The sequence below is a fragment of the Lissotriton helveticus genome, chromosome 2_2 (assembly GCF_964261635.1).
Source record: "Lissotriton helveticus chromosome 2_2, aLisHel1.1, whole genome shotgun sequence".
In the NCBI taxonomy this organism is placed as follows: domain Eukaryota; kingdom Metazoa; phylum Chordata; class Amphibia; order Caudata; family Salamandridae; genus Lissotriton; species Lissotriton helveticus.
The window spans coordinates 110,226,057-110,246,644 of NC_136060.1; the positions used below are offsets into that span (position 1 = coordinate 110,226,057).

Genomic DNA, 20,588 nt, shown 5'->3' on the forward strand with positions numbered 1-20,588 from the left:
TCCAGAACAAACCCCAAAATATCTGGATCATATTCTGAATGTTCCAAACTTGGATCGTCCAATGAATGAAAGTCTCTGTGATGGGCTAACATGGGATTTTGGCTCATTGATTGTGCAGCCCAACAATGTCAACAGTTTGGTCACCTTCCAGAGGCATTCTACAGCTGACTGATGAGCCTGTCAGTTGTCGAGGTATGGAAATAAATATACTCCCGACTTCGGAAGATGACCCACAACCCCGCCATCACTTTAGCGAACGCCAGAGGTGTCCAAGTAAGGTAAAAGATGAGAACTGCAAACCTAGTGTTTCTGGCCCCCCTTGAACTGCAAGTTACACCTGTTCATCAGCTGGATGGATATATTGAAATATGCATCCTGCAAGTCTCAGTCAACAATTCAGTTTGCTGGGTCCAGGGCATAAAGAATCTGAGCAAGTGCAAGCATTCTGAATTTGTCTCACTGAAGAAAGAAATTCAACAGGTGGTGAGCCAGAATAGGTGCGAGGCCTCTGTCCTTTTTTGGAATGAGAAAGTAGCATGAATATTAACCCTTGCCTTTCTCAAAGTCCGGTACATGTTTAATTGCACCACTGAAAAGCAAAAGATGCACCTTGTGCAAGTACTTCACCGAAATTCATTCTGTGTGGGAGGAAGGTGTGGTGGGGAAGAAAGGAAGGTTAGGGCAATCTGTAAGATCCATTTATCTGACATTATAAATGTCCAGCCTCAGACGAAATGTTGAATCCTGCCTCGTACCAGCCTGAAATGAGATGTTGAGGACATACTAAGGTGGCTCGGCAGCAGCTACAGCAGTGGAGGAGGAACTGGGGGAATGTTCACCATGCTGCCCCATGTGGTATCTGTCAATGCTGTTCCCATGGCCCTCAAATGACTAGACTGACTACTCTACGACTACCTGGGAAGGCTGATGCTGCCTATAGGCCAGTCCCCTAGAATAGACTCTGAATTACCTATACTGATGGCAGACTTATTATTTCGCTGGCATCAATAACTCCAAAGAATGTGCACTGACTATGATGTCTTTACATTTCTTTACGCAGAGTCCATCTTTTCAAAGGGCATATCCAATAGAGACGCTTGCGCATTGCAAAAGAATCTAAGCGACCTCATCCACACATGCCTCTCAAACATGACATTGATGCCAACAACCCTGCCAAGGGAATCTGTAGTATCCAGACCTGCAGAGATTATGTACGTCACAGCATCCTGGCCATGTTGAAGTCAGAGAAGTTGAGAGATTCTCCGGGACCGCTGTAAAGATCTTGCTGGCCATGACCCTCACAGTATGTGTGTCCCTGTCCAGTAAGAAAACCACATTTATGGATCCAAGGGCTAGACTAGCAACAAAAACATTCTCCTATCAAAAGCATCAATCCTTTTGGAGGAGGAGTTGTGAAAGAATTGGGACTGACCTTACTAGTTGAGGTCTACACAAGGAGGCTCTCAGGTGTTGGTTGCTTAGTTAGGAAGTCTGGATTATGAGCACAGGCATATATCGCTGTGCGATTGCGGACAGGTAGGTAAGAATATGTCTTGGACCTTGTATCCATCAAGGTGTACATGACAGCATCATTGAATGGTAGCAAGGGCTCCAACAACATTTGTCCAGGTTGGAGAATGTCAGAAGTTCTGTTTTTGTCTCAATGGAGGGCATCTGATGATCTAACACCTCGGCTGCCCTCGGGGCACTGACATAAATGAGGTGCTTTCCTTCAAAGATGGCTCATGTGGAGAGTCATGTCCTGTTTCAGGGGAGGTGTCTGTCCCAAGTATAGTGAATCTTCAGTATAATGAGGGAAAGTAATCCATCACCTTCCTTAACATCATTGTCCTAGGAGTCACTGTTTCTCCTTTATTGGTTACAACCAGAGTCAGAAAGAGAATGGCGCCTCTACTGATACCTGCATCACATCAGATGAACCAGGTTAGAATCAGGCTGCATAATGATCAGTTGCACTTTCGTTATCATGCAGCATGACACTGGTCGAGATCAGGCAAACATTGGTTCGAGGTCCAATATGGTCATTCACACTGGTTCATTCATTGGCGCCGATGGAGTAGATACTGTGACCAGACTGATGGGAACAAGCATGGATGATGGAATCGTCTAAAGAACTTGTTATGGGTCCGGATACGGGTCCCGGGGGTTGCATAAGGGATGACAGACAACAGTAAACCACCCAGGTGGTCCCTGTAGCTCCCTGGAGTCCAAAGGCATGCCAGAGAGAGCCACAATTGCACTTATAATATGCAGCATGGCCTCCTGAAGGCTGCTGCCTACTGATGGGTGATGGCAGCACATCAGGACCAGCTGAGGAACCAGTTCCGAAACCGGAGATATCGAAGGAGAGCAATGTTAATTCTAACTGCCTCACGCCTTCTCTTTCAAGTCAGAGTGGAGAGAGGAGGTTGAACGCCATATTCTCTTTTTGTGCTTGCAATTGGATTTCAACTTACCCCAAAAAGTTGCGCAGGAAGTGGATTGTTTTTGGAAATGGCCTCATGACTGGGACTCGGAATGGGCACACCATTTTGAGCTGGAGTGAGACCTGCACCTTGACAGCAACTTCTTTTTGTGTTTGGTGATGCTTTGCCTTAATCACCTTGAGGGGCATGAGGGAACACATGACCCACAACATAAGTGTCATGACCGGCGCCCAAGCACCAATGGCACACCTTTTGCAGGGCTGTTACTGACAACTACTTCCTACACTCTAAGCACCTTTTGAAGCCTTTAGAAGCTAGAAGGGTCATGATTTCCCAGCACACTGGCTAAAGGTTTTGGATTGTGCTAAGAAAGTAAAGGATGTCTGTGCTCGGTTGGTACTTCTATGCTGCTCTGCTCTATCACTTCCAAGTGCAGAGTCATAGAACACCACATGAGATCACTGCTGTTAAAATTCTCCGGATCAAGTCTGGCACCCACGGATATTCTAAAGGTGAAGAATCTGCGGTTAGAGGTAGCCATCAGAACAAAAGGTTTCCCAGAAATGCTATTGTTGCACCCTTCCTCATAGCTGAGTGAGGTGATTGATGTAATCTGCTGTGTTTACTTGGCTGGGCACAACTATTCACATAGCAATACCAGACTTATTAATGGCTTTGATATGATGCAGCTGCAAGAATGCGCAACGGACCCATTTTCGATTAATTTGTTAATAGGGTTCTTCTATTGACATGGCTTGTAGGACAGATAACTGTCACAATCCGTCTCAGAAAACCAAACCAATAGAAAAGCATTTAGGAAATTGCTAAAAACATGGCTCTTTGCGACAAAACAATAGTTTCTCCCAATTCCTCACTTGTATAAATAAATGACAGCTAGCGCTTAGAGGTCTCGGCATACATGCACTTCACAAAACCCGAAATCCATTGCATAAAGAAGACCATAAAAACTCATGAAGGGTGCAAAAATGCATCAGTTTAAATGATGAACCCGTGGGTAATGTAAGAACAATTTTTATGTCTGAATTTGGCACTGAGAGTTTCCCAGATTAGGTGACTCACTTAAGACCTTCCATAAAGGCTCTAATAACAATGCAATTCTAGATCTATGTTGTAAGCAGAATGCATTGATAGCTTGGTGAAGTTGTATTGATTTTTAGGTCACACCTTACTTTTATAATGCTGAAATGATTTTATTCCAAATATTGTGTACTCATGTCTGAAGTAGATCAGCTCATAGTGTAATAAAACATTTAGATTTCAACTTTGTTGCAAGAATCACTCATAGTTGGATATCAAACTTACTCAAGAAAATCTCTACCTTCTTTAGGGAGTTGAAAATAAGTGAATTCTAAAATCTCTGGTGCTAAATCTCCACATTCATTGGCAATGGATTTGGAAGCAATGCTCCCAGTTCTCTGGGCAAGTCTGCTAACTTGCTAACTTGCTAAATGCGTGTGTTACAATCTCCAACATAAGGGGGCACCACGGTTGTTAAATCTAATTGAGCCAAGGGGATCACTACCATGCACTTGACATGTCTTGTATATTACATATGAAAGAGGTACAGGGGTAACAACCTAAGAAAATGACCCTGGCAAACCTGCCGTCGGCATTTCTCAGCAATAGTCGTTGCGAGTATCTAGAGGAAAAGTGCTGACATTCTGCATTTTAGCATGTTTGCTCCCAGCTGATGTTTGGAGTTCCCCACCTATTTTTGGACACTAGTCTTAATCTCTCATTTGTTTATCTCTTAATGCTCTCCCCTCAGTAGAACTCAGATATTGCCCGCTCCTAGCTTATGTTACACTAGGAAAATAATGTGACAACTGTGCCATACAACACGGCACTGGAGAAATTATGTGCAATGCCACAGTGTGACGTCATGAGAGGTGAATCTAGTGAGCGGAGTCATGGCATTGCAGTTCATCATAGATGGTAAAATACTAGGATTTTATCCGTTTTGGATCACAACCATAAAGTACCGTCACCTGAACAATTTTAGGAAAATATATTTTTACCATAGAAATCTTTATTTTACTGCAGAGTCAAGAACCATCCAAATAACATTTTTTTTAATGCCTATGTACCTGGTACACGTCTGGCCCCTTTATAGTCCTACATTAGTCAAATGTTTTACGCTATGCCCAGAGGGAGGGAAAGGCAGTCAAACAGACAGACACACACACAAAAACTTAACACCACAACACAACACTACGAAAAAAGTACCACCCAACACCACACAAATAAAACACAAACAGTACAACACAGCACCACTACATTATAGAACATCAATCCGTCACTCACTAATTCACCTCCATCACCCTTTATCCCATATGACCTCAACTGTAGTCCACATTTCCTATTTATAGACGAGTAGAGCGTAAGATGCTATGTGGTACCATTGTTGAGTGCGAGGAGAGGTCATGTTGTCCCTACTCTCCTCTGGCATTTATAAATAAAAGGTGTATTATATGTTGCGATTACGCCTGTATAGGTGATGTCATTCTACATTCACTTGTATACGGTTATGGACAGATTAACCAGAACCAGTTCAGTGTCTTATTAAATAGGCCTTGAGAGTTTGGGGCAATTCTTGAGGGTGTAAAGTGAATGCAAAATGGATTAGGCAAAGTAGGTATTTCTCAGCAATGTCCAAGATGGTTCAGGTCTACCATGGAAGTAATACTGAATTTCATGTTTTCACTGTAGCAATAAATGTTAGCATAAACGTTCTTTAGTAAATAGCATGCATATGTGTGCCATGTACATTTGAGTTAGAATGGCATAAATCTATAGGACAACAAATAGTTATAGATCCAACACAGTACCACCTTTTGCACAAGAGAATTGTATTCTTTCATCTTTTCATCACTGTCGACACCTATTTTATTTGTCAACAATCCGAAATCAATTAGAAGTGCTTTTATATAATAACACAAGGGCCTTCAAAAATATTTTGACTGACATAATTCAATTTAATGTTCGGTATCATTGAGCTTTATTTTGGAAATATGATAGTTCAGCATGATTTGTTAGCTTTAAAATATATATACTTTCAAATACTGAAAGCTCATTTGATGTATACATATAAACAATACACTTATTGTTGAAACATAATGAATTGTGACCAGTGGCCATGACTTTCCAAAATAAGCAGTAAATAAACTCGGACACTGGGCTGAATTATGACGATCAAAAAGTTTGGTTTGAGTGATTCTGAGATATGATGGAAACCTAAATCGCACGTGAATCTTAAATATCAAAACAGAACAACAAAAATTATTAAAATTAACATGAATTTTAAAAAGTGTGAATTAAATATTACAGTTCCGCTGTGCAAAAGGAGGTAATGACGGCAACCGTTTCTATTTGCTATATTCGTAAAATAGGTTTATGATGCAATGCACGTCATACCTTCTAACAGCTGTGAGCTAACATTATCAAATTCAATCTTTTTGCGCAGGTACCGCTGATTCAGTTTCCAGATGCAAGAAATAAAAGCATTCTTCTCTGCTGTGCTGCTTGCAACCCATTTGTAAACTTTGTCAAAATGTAAATCAAATTCTGGATTTTCCTACAAAAGAAATAAAAAAGCACAAAGAACACTTATTTTCTCAAGTGTGCATCATTGAGTCAGACATGTTGTTTACCACTTTCTAATTCCAATGGGAAAGTGATTATTACAAATAGAAACACCTTTTATAAAAAGAAATTCAAAGTTACTGAATCAGTCAAAATCAACTGTTTCTGCTATAAGTATTTGAATTAATTGGCTAGGCAGTGCTCGCTTTGGTTGTTCACTAGTAACAAAGCTCACATTAAAGCTAGTCACAACATTAGGGTCATGACACAAGAACGGTATGATGTCACTGAAACAAAATATTGGGTCAAAGACCAGACTAACAAAGGAACAGCGGGAGAGAAACAAAAAAAGTTTTTTAAAATGCAGGTTTATATTAGGGTGTGCAGAACTTTTTGTTCCGCCCGCACAATTGGAGAGATTTTGGTCACTATGTGTTACTCTTTAATGCAGAGTTCTGGCCAAATTCTACCAATTGCCACAGACTATTTCTCCCGCAAAGCTTCAGAAAATGCGAGATTTGGCACTCCCTATCGTGATTTTCTAATGTGGGAGGTTGCGGTCAGAAGGCTGCCGTTTGAGTAGATTTGCTGCCCCTTAGGTATATGTTGATCGGCAGAAAAATCTACTCGAATGGCCGCACGCTCTTACCCAATGCCTGGTGCACTCGGTCTGATTTTCAGCACTACCGGCGCTAAATTGCAGCGTGAGCAGGGCGAGGTGCATATTTTTCACCCATTGGCAGACCTCCGCGGAATCTCGCAGAGTTTTTACGTAACTCTCTGGAGTTCTGCCCACCCCTAGTTTATATGAAATGCACAAATGGGTTGAACACCATAAAGGGGCAACAGAAATGAAACCTTGAGAGTCTAAATGATCCATTAGGCTACACATTACTTCCGGGGCACATTGCAGGTGTATACAGGGTAATTTTACAATTGGCATCTCAGTATTCATATACTTTCAAAAATTAAATTAAAGGTTATGGCTAATGGACTAACTTTTCAATCTTCACCCTGACATGCCAGAATCGGGTAAACAAGCTCTCATTTATATGGTCATTCATAAGGTAGAAGAGGGCCATACTGAACATTATACGGAGTGCTGCAGTACACTTTGGAACATTTATAATGAACTCTAACAACACTCATTAGAACAGGTTTGGAGCAACTGACTCACTCACAGAAGAGGAGAACCTGTTAACCCTAGGAATCTGTACTAGCATAACAAAATCAGCAGAAGTTGCAGAACCATTAGGTAAAGATCTACTGGATGTTAGCTACTGAGAGATTTGCAATCTTCTATGTATTTAGTTTACAAGATATAGATAAAGGCAAAAAGCAAGTAAGCAATTCTCTTTATTTCAATTGCTAACATCCAAGCTACAAGTGACATCTTCTTCCCCCCTGATGCAAAACAACCCTCACCTCATATGATCGATCATACAACAACAGCTGGGGAAGATGGAACAACAAAAATGGAGAAAAATTAAGGAGCGGGTAGCAGGAAAGATTGGGCTGTCCAAAGGTACTAGAAAAGTGAGCTACAACATATAAGAAAACTTAATTTTTAACCCCGGGGCTGAGAAGGAAGCAGGAAAACATTATAGAATAGATCGGCAACTAAACAGACCATCAACAAAAAAGTGATACCAATTTCGTCTGTTATTCCAGGTTTCCTTTCTAGCATCACTTCCCCAGTTCCATCCCATTGACCGGCCACACTGATGCTCCATATTCTTACAGTCGGAGCCAATGCTGCAGGAAGGTGGGCTTTGGAAGGGTGCGGTTTCGGATAAATTAACTAAGTCACACAGTTTCTCTTTCTCGCACCAGTTCATACAAGTAAAGCTTCTCTTAAGAGGCTATGAGGAGAGACTTTGACCTCAGCCTGTGCAGGGGAACTGTAAGTCATCAGAGGTTCTGCTGTTAGTAATGCGTTTGCTTTGGGTTAACTGCTCTAGTTGTGCACACAATGTATAACTCAGTGGAATAAAATATGAAGTATTAATACCACTGTGAGGGTTCAGGCAGTACTATGTGGCACTTTGGAGAGTGACAAGAACTCAGACTTGGGCATGTCTTCCCCAGGGAAGCTTCTTATGCCTTATGTCAGGTTTAATTTTAGTGTTCCTTCCTGATGTGTGTGACATTGGGGCTATACACAAAAATCAAAAAAATCTAAATTAAACTTTCTGTAGACTAAATTCTGTTAAAAGGGCAGCCATTGTCTTAATGATGCTAACCCGTACTCATAAGTTGCATGGAGAGACGATTGACACCGATTCCCTCATTTAATGGGTCTTATTGGATCATTGCTCACTGAGTAAGTCTTATGCCCAATAAAGAATGACCAGACTCCTTTCATTATGCTTTTGAGAACGCCAGCTCTATTATTATTATCTCTCTCATGGCTACTGAACTCTTAACATTGTAATCACTACAGCATCTTTCTTTCTGTGTGAAATTCACAAGATTAGTGCACAGAGGGTTCACTCACCCTTCATCCATGTCGTCTACAAGTTTCAGCGTCACTTAGCTTAAATATGGCCAAACTTTTTTCAGATCTTGGTTCTGTGGGCACAAGAATATATCACACATTTGCTGAAGTTGTCAGTGTCAGATGTGCTTAATAACGATAGTCAGCTCTTCAGGTATGTCGGAGTCCAATAATGCCTGCTTTGGCGTTGCTCCTTTCCTGTCCTAGTATAGTCCAATTGCTCTCTTGTTTTTTCAGGGCACCCTGTATGTATGCCTATCTTTCAGGCAATCCTGATACTTGCGTTCTCACTGGACAGGCACTCATTGCAATGAGGGGTGGGCCGCCACAGACAGGCAGTCGGTGGCGGTCCGCCCGCTTTCCAGGGCATTGGCCCGACCTCAGCATTACAATGCAGCCATGCAGAAAGTCAGACCGCAGAGGCAGAGGTCGGGGGTAGGACCACTGCTTCCGACAGGATCAAAGATCCCTGTCGGGACGGCGGTTGGATTCCTAACCCTACAATGGAGGTGATGCCTGCGCAGGCACTGCCATAGGGATTAGGGTATGCCATGAACAGGCAGACTAAAAGGGACTTTGGGGACCCCAAGCAGGTCCCCCGTATCCCACTGTTAAGTGGCCCTGGGGGCACATGTAGTGCTCCCCTACCCATCCATGCACTGTGTGCCAGGCACCTGGCACACGGTACATGGATGTGCACAAAGTTGCTTTTTCTACGGAAGCTTGAGCTGCAACTCTATTCCTGGGCAGCAGCACAAGCCGCAGTAGAAAAGAGCACTTTATGAGCACCTGCACGGCTGTCCCATTATAATAGGGCAGCTGACCGCTGACTCATTGTCAGACGGTCACCTGCCCGACGCGATGGCGGTCTGCGGTCCAGCCGACCGCCATTGTAATGAGGGCCTAAATTATTAACTGCTAATATCTGTTATACTGTATTATCTGTATCAACCTTGCTATCCCTGTGAGAAAGAGAGGAGGCTGGTCTTTTTCCATTGTTGCTACACAACTGCTTAAATGCCCTGCCCTAAATAAGCTGCAAGCTGGACATTGGGGGATTTTAGGTGTTTAGTGAAAACACATCTGGTTTAAAGTCATTACAGTGACACCGTTTTATGCCTGCTTTGCTTTTGTTCTTCCCGTTGGAATGACAGAGTGGAATGTAGATTAGGTTATGTTATCGTAATGGAATAGTCAAGAAGATAACAAAATGCATTGTTAAATCAGGTCTTGAAAAAACAAAAAAAACTAAATCGCTGAGCACAGCATAACTTACTTTAATGGCGTCCTTGGCATCCACAACAGCAAGGTCTCGCAGGGTCCATGCCGTCTGTCTTTTGTAGGAATCCCCCTTGTCGGACTTCCTCACTTTCACTACATTTACTTGTACCGGACGTTCTGTTGTGACTGAAAAAACACACAAGTCTTAGGTTTCGAATGACATTTTGTCTTTCAACAAGATTGTTTGCACTTGCTCAGCGTTTTAAGAGGAAATGGATGTGTATATTGACATCAGTATTATAATACGCAAATCCTGTTACAGGCGCAAACTGTCCTATTTCAGTATTAACTCTAGTTTTTATCAGAAGCAGGATTACATGGCGACCAAATTATTTCAGAGGCTAGAGACTGCTACCACGACGGGCAGCAGATAAAACCTGTCGTTAATCAAGAATGCAAATTGCACGCGCCGCTGTTTTGCATCCTCCTAGAGCGAGTGCACATCTCGAGTCCTGAGGGGCGAAGGGCACATTGGAATCGGGTCCGAGTTGCACAGCTGCTAATTTTCAAACCCAGGGTCAGCAGTAATTAGCGCATGAACAAGTGGTGCTCATAATTTCCGCAGGCCAAGTATCAGGCTTCCATATTTAAAAGCAACGGACGTAGATTTTTATTTTTCAAAAACACATAACTCAATCAGTATATTTGTACGGGGAGTAACTTTAGTATAACACACTGTCCACAGAGCCGATTTTTTGGGGTGTTTGATATAGGGTGATCCAGCTCCAAGAAGTGAAGCAGGGGCATATTAAACTGCCAGTTGCTGCATGCAATATGGTGAACTGACAGGCTGATACAGAATTAAACAAACCCACAATGGAAAGGTGATGGGGGATTAGAACAAGTATGTAGGTCACCTAGACAGTTCCACTCTTTATATTACCTTTATTGTAACTGTAAAGGTTATTTATTTAGTGTTTACCACCCCTGATGAGAGGTCGAATCCCTTTGTGGCGAGTAGCATGCAATTAGAGAAGATAGGTTAAAGGAAAATACTGGTAGTTAGTAACATGTGCTTGCTTTCTTTTTCCTTGTAGGATTAATTGTGTTAAGTTGGTGCTCTTGAAATCTGATTCAATTTACCTTCGTGTTTTGAATGATAGATTTATTGAAGATGGTGTTAAAGGGAGGGCGTGAGATTTTATTGGGAATGGTGGACATGTGCGCCTGTTAGCTGGTTGAATTGGATGGTAGGTGGTTTGGGAGTCCACTGTAGTCAGAAGAAAAACTAAATCCAGCACAGCATCAAAAATACAGGAGGTAGCGGCAAAAAGACAGGGTAAACCACGCCAAAGATGCCAGGTCTAACAGTCACTTATTTATTTTAATTTATTGACCTACCTGCCATTTGTAAAGCTTAATGATTGCTCAAGAACAATGGGCACCCTGGAGCAAAAGAACAAAACAACATCAAAGCATCCTTTAGTTAAACAGCCATGTTTCAATGTTTCTCCTTAAGGCAAAGTAATTGGTTTAATTCCTAATACCAAAAGGAGGGTCATTCCAATGCCCAGAAGAGAGATAGAAGAAAAATCTTTCACTTCTTTGTACTCTTTTAATTTTGTGAAACTTGAGTAGTACCCCAGAACATGAGCGCAGGGATCGTGAAGGGCAATAAGAAGTAATATGGGCTCTTAAATCAGTTGACCCTTTGCCAACTTTGCTTTATGACAAGCACATAAAGCTTTTTTGACTCTTTTTGGTATTTTTAGCCGGCGCAGCCCTTGTAGATGAGAAGACATTAATTTACGGCGAAAAATGGTAAATAGCAAATCTGGCGGCAATATATGGAACAAGTAACAGTGATATTAGGAAGCCCAACATACGCATTAAAACAGTCTACTGTAGACAGAATGAAAAATTAGCTCACAATGGTCTAGCGGCAAAAAAGGTAAACATTTGCGTAAAAGCAGCAGATAATGTAAAGAAGTCACACTGACTTTTGAGACCTGTGTCTTAACAAATAACTGGTTTTCAAGGGACATCCCCAGATTCTTTGCTGTCTTGGCTGGAATAGGAACCAGTCCTAGACCTGCTGGGCACCAGCCCGAAGATCAGCACTTCCTGTTTTATCACAGTTTAATTTGAGTGAATTGACCGACATCCAGTGCGCCATTTCTGACATACAGTTCTTAAAGTTATCAGGCACAGACCGACATTCTTTCTGAAGGTAACCAATAATTTGAGTGTCATCTAACAAAACTTATCACTTATTAAATGTAATAAGGTAACCCAATGTCATCCTTTGGGAGGGGTAGGCGTTGCAGTAGTGTAAAAACAAATATAGGAGTTTTTCACCACCAGGAAGTGTAAAACTTAGAAGTACACGTCCAACTTTTTAAATACAATTCACCCTCCCCTATGGACGCTTAGGACCTACCCTAGAGGTGATATATGTATTAACAAGCATTGGCATAGCCAATAGGTCTCGCCTTTGGGACCTTATAAGTGTATAGCCATGCAACGGTGGAAGTTGTTGCACCAAGGATATTGTGCTGCATAACTAAATACTTATACGGTCCCAAAAGCAAGACCTCAAACCCAATAGTAACTTTTCTATGCACCTATAAATATCATATTTTTCTATATCTTTATTAAAACTATGAAAGGTTTCTATGCATGTTTTATGCACAGTTGCATAATAGGAACTACCCATAATGTTATATTTAATATATGTGTGATGGCTTATTAAAATATATGTACATATATATTATTGCAATCAAATGGCTAACAGGTTTCGATGTCAGCATGTGTTCTGGCTGTATTTAATCAGGCAGCATTGTTGTTTTGGTTGCACGGGCACTGTGAGAAATTAACATTTGCCAGGAAAGTTCTCGGGCACACAAGCCTCACAGGAGACGCGTAGGGAGAAGCTTGGGTGTTGCCATGAGCCGCAGCGATTAAGATGTCCTTGTTTGCAGTCAAGGCTGTTCTACTGTCACAGCTATTACGACTTTCCTGCCCAGTGTTTGCAGACACTCAGTGCAGAAGTGAACTGAGTAACGTTCTGCTTCACAGTTGGGTGAAGTTCTCGTTCTGTTCATTTAACACGCTGTTTACTGTCTATTAAAAGTTGCTCACCCTTTGCCTTGCCATTAACCGGAGGTCGTGCCTTGTTGAAAATGGTAATGTATATGTACATAAGCGGCGTTCATTTGTGTTCACTGTACCCCTTGTTGTAAGCAGAATGAATATCGCTAAACACTGACTGTGTTATCCCGCCAGCATAGACCCATGCACACACATACACGACAGCCATTTTAGGCACCATAGCCTCTCTGCTCGTTTGTTAGACCCCCGGCACCCCTCCCCGCGCGCACTGCTCATACATCGGCCACACGACCCTCTCCCTCTGCGTGAACCTGCTCTAGAAGTAGCACTCCTGCTTGACCCACACCCCCCATTTCCTCCCAAGAACACCCTTCTCCTCAGCTGACAACCCCCCCGGCTACACTTGGCCTCTCGACCCGGTCCCAAGTCCTAAAGACCAAGCCTCGTGGATATACATCCCCCTTTTCCCTGCCCAGCATAACAAAACCGTGATACACCAACCAAAGTGCCCGATCTTATCGCCTGCCCAACCTTTGATCTGATCATCCCCTCCTGCCCTCGTGTCCGGTAGGAATGTCCGGCTGAGAGATCACAATCCCTTGTTACATTCAGGAGGGGAGGATGACATCTGAGCGACTGGTATGGGAATAGGCCTGAAGCTCGGATTCCAAGCATGCTTTCTCCTATTTTCAAAGCGTCTTTATTGCAATAAGGAATGTTTGTGCATCATAAACATGTGTATAAAAGACGAAGCCTCAGAGAAACTTGGCAGAGCACCTCCTGAAGACACTATGCGAGTGTCCGAAATGACAGGCTCTCCTCATGAGAAATAAAACTCTATTCTTGTCTTCCTGCTTCCAGCGCCCGTCTCTTTATTTGGTAATTGTTCAAGATGGGAACTAAGAGGCGTCCTGCGCCAGCAGCCTGGGCATCAGGTGCGTTATGGGCTGACTTTTCCACAATTGGCGCCCAACGCGGGGCCCATCAGCGACATGAGGTCCGGTAAGAGAGGTCCAGACGATGGGGTGAACATCTAAAAGGATTGGAGTATACCTGCCTTGAGAGGGCCCTCGTCCGGCTTCCGATTGAATGAACTTCACCGATTCCAAACGGACCTCTCTCAAGTGACCTACTGTCCTGACTGGAATCCCACAGGAATGCTGCGGTAAAAACATGGAGAAAGAACGATTGGGCGCCTGAAAAAGGAAGGCGAAGAATTGCCCACACGGTCCGGTCCGGGTAAGGTTAAGTAGGACGTCTTTACGCCCGATTGGTAGGATGGCTTTATCCATCTGATTGATTGATTGATTGTAATTGAAGTATTGGTTCTCTTTGAGACATTTTCTATTTGCAAACAGCGATGAATAGGAACGTTCCTCTCTCTTTGCAAATAGTAAAGGATAGGTAATGCAGACGTTTGTCCCCCATTGTAATCCGTCATGCCTATTTTTCTCCCCACTGATTGTTTGTTATCGATTTTTATCAATTATTGCTCTTTGAGATATTCTCTGTCTACAAACAGGGAAGAATAGGAATATTCTGCCTCCCCTTTTTGCAGATAGTGAAGGATAGGTAATGCAGACTTTTGTCCCCGTTGTAATCCGTCATGCCTGTTTTTTCTCCCCATTGATTGATTGATTGTCTGGACATTCATTGTTCAAGGAATAGTTCTCTTGAGGTATTGTCTGTTCGCAAATAACATAGAAAGGAAATATTCTATCTAATCTTTGCAAGTAGTGAAGGGTAGGTAATGCGGACCTTTGTCCCCCGTTGCAATCTCTCGGGCCTATCTACTCCCCACTGATTGGTAAACTAGTTCCACCCGGACCATTTATTAGAGGTAGGTCATCTGGCTCGATCAGAGGGCACCCCTAATAAAAAGGACATATGCAACAATAATGAAGTAATCACCGTATCCTGTTAACAGAAACTTTAGCATGAAACACGCTAGGAATAAAAAGGGAAGAAAGAAATAAGGAAGCAAAATCAGTAGGCCACTGATGAGTTTTTTTTGATTTCGCTGCAAATAGGAAAACGTTAGAAAATAGCTCACGATAAAACACATGATTTCGCTAGAAATAAGAAACGTTAGAAATAAGTCCGTAATAAGAAACATGAAAATGGTGAGAGAAGCCACGCTTGACATCACGGCAGCCACGAGGCAACTAGGCTTCGCCGCCCCTCACTGCTCCAAACGTGTCTGTCCCACCGCCCGCCACGCCCCAATAACGGTAACATGAGACAGATACAAGTCAACAGATACCTACCCCCATTCTGGAAACTCCAGAAATGCAACAGGTTCACGGCTACGCCCATCCGGAAGACGAGATCTTTGGCACGTGTAGAGCGGGTCCTGCTGCCAGCCGTCGGCCGGAGGTCATCGAGTAAGGTGGGCCCGAAGAAGAGCCGAGGCCGACGGGATCCGGGCGTCCCCCCATCTTTCTTCAATAATGGCTGCGACAACGCGGGGGGGATGTCTTGCTCGTGCCACCGACCCCCCCCCCCTCGCATCTCCTGGTCCAGCCACGGCTTGGTAGAAGCTCCCCGATCGGCCCTGAAGCGGCGCCTTGCAGGCCACCGGGGGGGGATCTCCAGCCGAGGATGATGGCGTTGGCGGCCGATTAAGGGGATCAGAAACGTCAAGCTCTTTGCAAGTGTGGGCAATATAAAGATACATCGTACCATTATACGATTGTGGCTGTGTATAGCCACGGATAAACATTTCAAAAGGTGGCGTCCCCTCCACACCCTAAGCTAAAGACAATGCGAATTTAGAATTTACAGTCAGCCGCCTCCTTGCCTATCAGTGATTACTCAAAACTTTCTACAGCATAGAAGCCGTACGTATCCCTTTAACAATATAGTACCAGAAATCTGGCTTCGTCTCTTCGTACAATAGATCAGATCGTGTAACAGGTCCTCATAAATTTGGAAAAGTGCTGGTAACTCCAAGCCTAGTCTTTTGAAAGATCAGCGCCGCAGGTTTTGAGCTCCTATATCGCACTGTATCTGATTGGTCCTGAAGAAGGTGGCTCGTACTCCTGTTTCTTCCACCGAAACGCGTCGACCATCTCCCCTCTTTTAAATCTAATGACTTTGATCATTAATTGGGCATCAGATTCAATGATATAGGATATATTATGTGTTTGTGTAAAGGAATGGATGTTTAGGAAGAATGTATGTGTTGTGTGCGTGCAGCTCTTCACCTGTTTTGTGCACCATTTATTGATCTAGTGTTGATATGAATCTGATTAACCACAGATATACTTGCACTGTTTCATTGTGGTAAAAAATTATTTTCAAAGAAATTTTTTTATGTGAAAAAGTATATATATGTTTCTATAAATGTAATAAGTGTAAAATGATAATAAAAAAAGATAAAAAGAATTTTTCTACTGTGAAATAAAGTAAAATGAGAAAAAAATGTACAATTGGTGTAGACATTGTTAGTATATGCCCTGTGTTGGAGAGACTATTCCCACGATAAAAGTACTTATAGGTCAGGAGGGAGTAATCTTCATTTGGTTTGTTTTCTTTCCCCTCTACTCCCTGGCTTGAATGTAACTTCCAGAGGGGGTCCCTTTCACTTTACCATTTAGCCTATGCCTCCGACCCCCCCCCCCCCCCCCTCTCATCGCCTGGTCCGGCCATCATGTATATTAGCGCTGAGCAAAACGGCGTGGGGTGCGCTGGGAGGGAGAGGCGGCGCGAACGAGCCTCTCCCACCTCCCCAGGTGGAGGCCCCCAGCGGCACCCCCAACGCTCCACTCACCGACATGGGTTCGCCCACTCGTAAAATGGCGATTGATCGTGCTGGAGCGGGCCCGGCGTGAAGAGATGGCCCGGCTGCTTGTTGATTAAGAAACGAGTCCCACCATCATAAATGTTCTCCTCGACTTTGAAGATTCTATAGGAGCCGCGGGGGCCCCCGACCCCCGCAGACACCCCCGATGGGGAATGACTGCCATGATTGCCCACGGAACGATGAAAATGTGGCCGCGAGACGTTGGCGCTCCCATGCTGACGCCAGCCTCAGTTTGAATGACTAAAATCCTGCAGACTACAGTTGGGATCAGTTCCGGTGAAAACCCAGTATGACCCGGTAGGGAAAAATGTTGCATCCCTCCCCCTTTTTGACTGATGGTTCATACTGCCGATCCTTTCTGTTGCCCTTTAACGGAACTTTTGGACTGTCGAAAGAGGTTCTGGGCCAACCACGGGTTGGTAGAGATTTTGACTATGCCTGGATCTGCCTGGCTGCACCCAAAATGGCGCTGGTACAAATGAAACTTTCAACTCCTTGTTGTACCCCGATTGCTCAGCCTTGGTGTCATGAAATATGTATGCAGTTTTTAACCTCAATGAATTTTTAACCACAATGAATTGATATGGGATGGGTACTGATTATGTGTTCGGACAATGAATTGAAGTGAGATAGGTACTGATTGAACATTCGGACAATGAATTGTTGTTAAGTTTGGCGCATCATGATTATTGAAAGTTCGAATTTCAACACTTATGATACTCGCTCACACTGAAGTTTCGATATGATTTTATTGCACCTGTCGCACTTTTTATTATGAAATCAACGACCACCGACTCCATTAGGTTTTCCACTAATAAGTATCCCCACATGTACAATTCTGGCCGGCCCACGGGGTTGTAGGCCCGTATTTATGCACCGACATTTTTTATTAAAGATTTTTTGAGAAAACGTACGTAGTTGTCACGTGTAAATTGGTAAGTTTCGAATAAATGACCACTATTTTCCGATATAACTGAATTACAGGTGAAATGGCTCAGCTCGATTAGTTAAGGGTTAAAAAGTATAGTACGCAGAAATATTGCAAATATGAATGGTCCAGGTTTTTGTTGTATGTATTTTGCACATTTTTGTACAGCCTAAAGCAACCGCTAAAAGACCCTGGTATTTAGCCTATACTTTATATGCTACCTGTATCAGGAAAATTGTGCTAAAAATGCCCCTAAGTCGCCCCGAAGGAGTGCCACCTGACCTCCCTGCATACGATCCGTAGTACCACACTTGGGCGACCTATGCTATCCACAGGCTTCCGATAATCATCTCTCCCACACTAAACGGTCCACCTGGGCTCAAACGCCAAGTTGGCAAGGACTGCGTTCCGTGGAGATAGGCCGAGTATGTAGTAACTAAAAGCCTTTTCGGGTTTATGCGCGCTAATATGTTTTTAAATGCTGCCCCCGCCCCCCCCCCCTTCTTTTTCCCTCTCTCTGCAGGTCACATTGGAACGTCGATTAAAATACGAAAAAGAAAATAGTGATCTAGCGGACGAAGAGATGGGAAAAAGGGGTCTGATTATGGTGCCTACACACGATGAGCGAACAATGCCCTGAACTTAGCGCTTGGGAGGACAGCCTGAAGCGAAAAATACAAAATATGACTTCGCTTGACACCCCGAATAATACAACCAAAAATGACGTGCACTAATGAATAAGCATCCTACACTTAACTAAATAGGGAAAGTTAAAGAATATTCTGAGGTGAGGTTTACCCAAGTACCCTCCGCTTGGAGGACTAGGAATGTTGCCAGTGTTTAAAATCTACTACCTCCTTTCGCACCCTCATAGACATGAAACTCAAAGCTGCCCCATTGTTCTCACAACTGACACCCACTGTTGCCTCAGCCTGGAAACACATTAGCCCGACCAGGTTAGTTCTTGACCGATTGCCAAAGGCGTAAGTGTGTACAACCACAAAGACCAGTAAAGGCAGCCGACAATAAAAGAAAAGAAAAGGGTAAAAAGAGCTTAGGATGCGCAGCATACAGGAAGAGATCATTATGGCCAATAACGGTTATATGTCTTGTCTTGGATTTCTGTATATAATACATGTACTGTCTCCCCCGCCTGAGTTTGTGTGTACGTAATATATGGATCTACGGCATCCCTCCGCCTGTGTTTCCGTATTACTTAACCCCTGCTGTTCTGTGTGCGCACCGAATGGCCCATTATATTGTGTGTGTCTGTGTGTGTCTCTCTCTCTCTCTCTCTCTCTCTCTCTCTCTCTCTCTCTCTCTCTCTCTCTCTCTCCCCCCTCCCTATCCCTCTCTCTCTCTCTCTCCCCCTCCCTCTCTCTCTCCCCCTCCCTCTCTCTCTCCCCCTCCCTCTCTCTCTCTCTCCCTCCCCCTCCCTCTCTCTCTCTCTCTCTCTCTCTCTCTCTCTCTCCCCCTCCCTCTCTCTCTCCCCCTCCCTCTCTCTCTCTCTCTCCCCCTCCCCCTCCCCCTCCCTCCCTCCCTCCCTCCCTCCCCCTCCCTCCCCCCCCGGCACAAACCTAATTGGGTCTCTTCGAACACAAAGGTCTTCGGCATAATTGACAGGAACTAAAACGATTGTAACTTGCCATATTACTACCTCTCCTTTCTGCAAGACGATAGAACCCGAGTTGGTAATGAAGGAAAGGACAGGTAAGACGACTGATGTCCCCTAACCTGGCCTTTTTATAGGGGGACTATAACGTCAATGGTCTTCTGTTTTTCAGTTCGTTAGAAATGCAATTCCCAATGCCCAGATTACCTCACCCCTCTGCACTTAAGTGTGGCTGTCCAAAGCGTCCTCGCTTCTCCCGATTGACCCCAGCTCCCTGTCCAAAGCGTCCTCGCTCCTCCCGATTGACCCCAGCTCCCTGTCCAAAGCGTCCTCGCTTCTCCCGATTGACCTCAGCTCCATATCAGCTACCCCCGAAGTGTAATTAATGACCTTGATTAACGGTCGCTCCCCAAGAAGAGCATGTGTAAATTCTGCCCCCTCTCATGATGATGACCCCCCTGCTTGCGAGAGTTAGCCGACCCCGAAGGGAAATGTAAGATTGTCAGTACTTGGGTTAAAAAGAAAAAGGGCGAGTCTCTACCTAAGGACTCGATTTCGAGTTTGATTATAATACACTGTCGATAGGAGTCCAATTTCTTACGAATTCAATGGAAATGCCCTCCTACATACTCCATAAGTGATGACTTCTGACTGTGACCGATGAACCTATCCCCCACCTACTTGGGATTGGGGACGGAATTGAGATGTATAAATGTCTTCTCCTGCCAGTTTTTCTAAAACTTGTTTTGTACCCATTCAAAGATACAATCACCGGAGGAGAGGAGCTGGACGTGACACACAGCCTGGCCACAGATCATGAAGCACGTGTGACCTCAGCCAAAGGTGGAGCCACAGAGCAACGAGACGTGGGACGAGGCACCACTCTCAAACTCGGCAGATTAAGGAATGAAGGGCTGCCTTGAAGCCCTCGATTTGCTGACCCACTCGTGCCTGAAGTCCCCGTCCCTTTTGAGCCCGACCGATGGGCCTGCCTGCTCGTCATCCTTCGCTCCTTGTGGTCCCTTGGTGTGCTCAAAGATCTGATCCCACTCCGCCCTCTCTTCCCTTGTTTATTCAACAACATCACCCTTTTCACATAACTTTTGACCATAGAATAAGGTTTTGCCACGGAAGCAAGAAAGACACGCAGGTGCCCAGCATGAGGCACCCCTAAAAAGATCAGTTAGGAAACAGGACTGGGATCAAACAGCAGAGGACTGATCGCACCCTGCAACGTGTAAGGATGAATCCGAGCTGGACCTATAGCTCCACCGCCGGTGCTCAACAGCGCCAACGAAAGAAGATGGACCCTGTTAAAAAGACATTGTGACGAAGACCCCCCCTTCCTGAACTTTCTACTCACC

General features: G+C 44.0%; 1 protein-coding gene across 7 annotated transcripts in view; it reads right to left on the minus strand.

Moving 5' to 3' along the window:
• Positions 1–20,588, minus strand: part of EXOC1 (exocyst complex component 1) — a 409,496-nt gene that overhangs the window by 300,323 nt on the left and 88,585 nt on the right. For all 7 annotated transcript variants that reach the window (XM_078678171.1, XM_078678169.1, XM_078678170.1 and 4 more), the window contains exons 3-4: positions 9,824–9,954; positions 5,883–6,042 (exon numbers count right to left, since the gene is read on the minus strand). In XM_078678171.1, the coding sequence (XP_078534297.1) occupies positions 5,883–6,042; positions 9,824–9,954 (291 nt within the window). The remainder of the gene's footprint in view (positions 1–5,882; positions 6,043–9,823; positions 9,955–20,588) is intronic.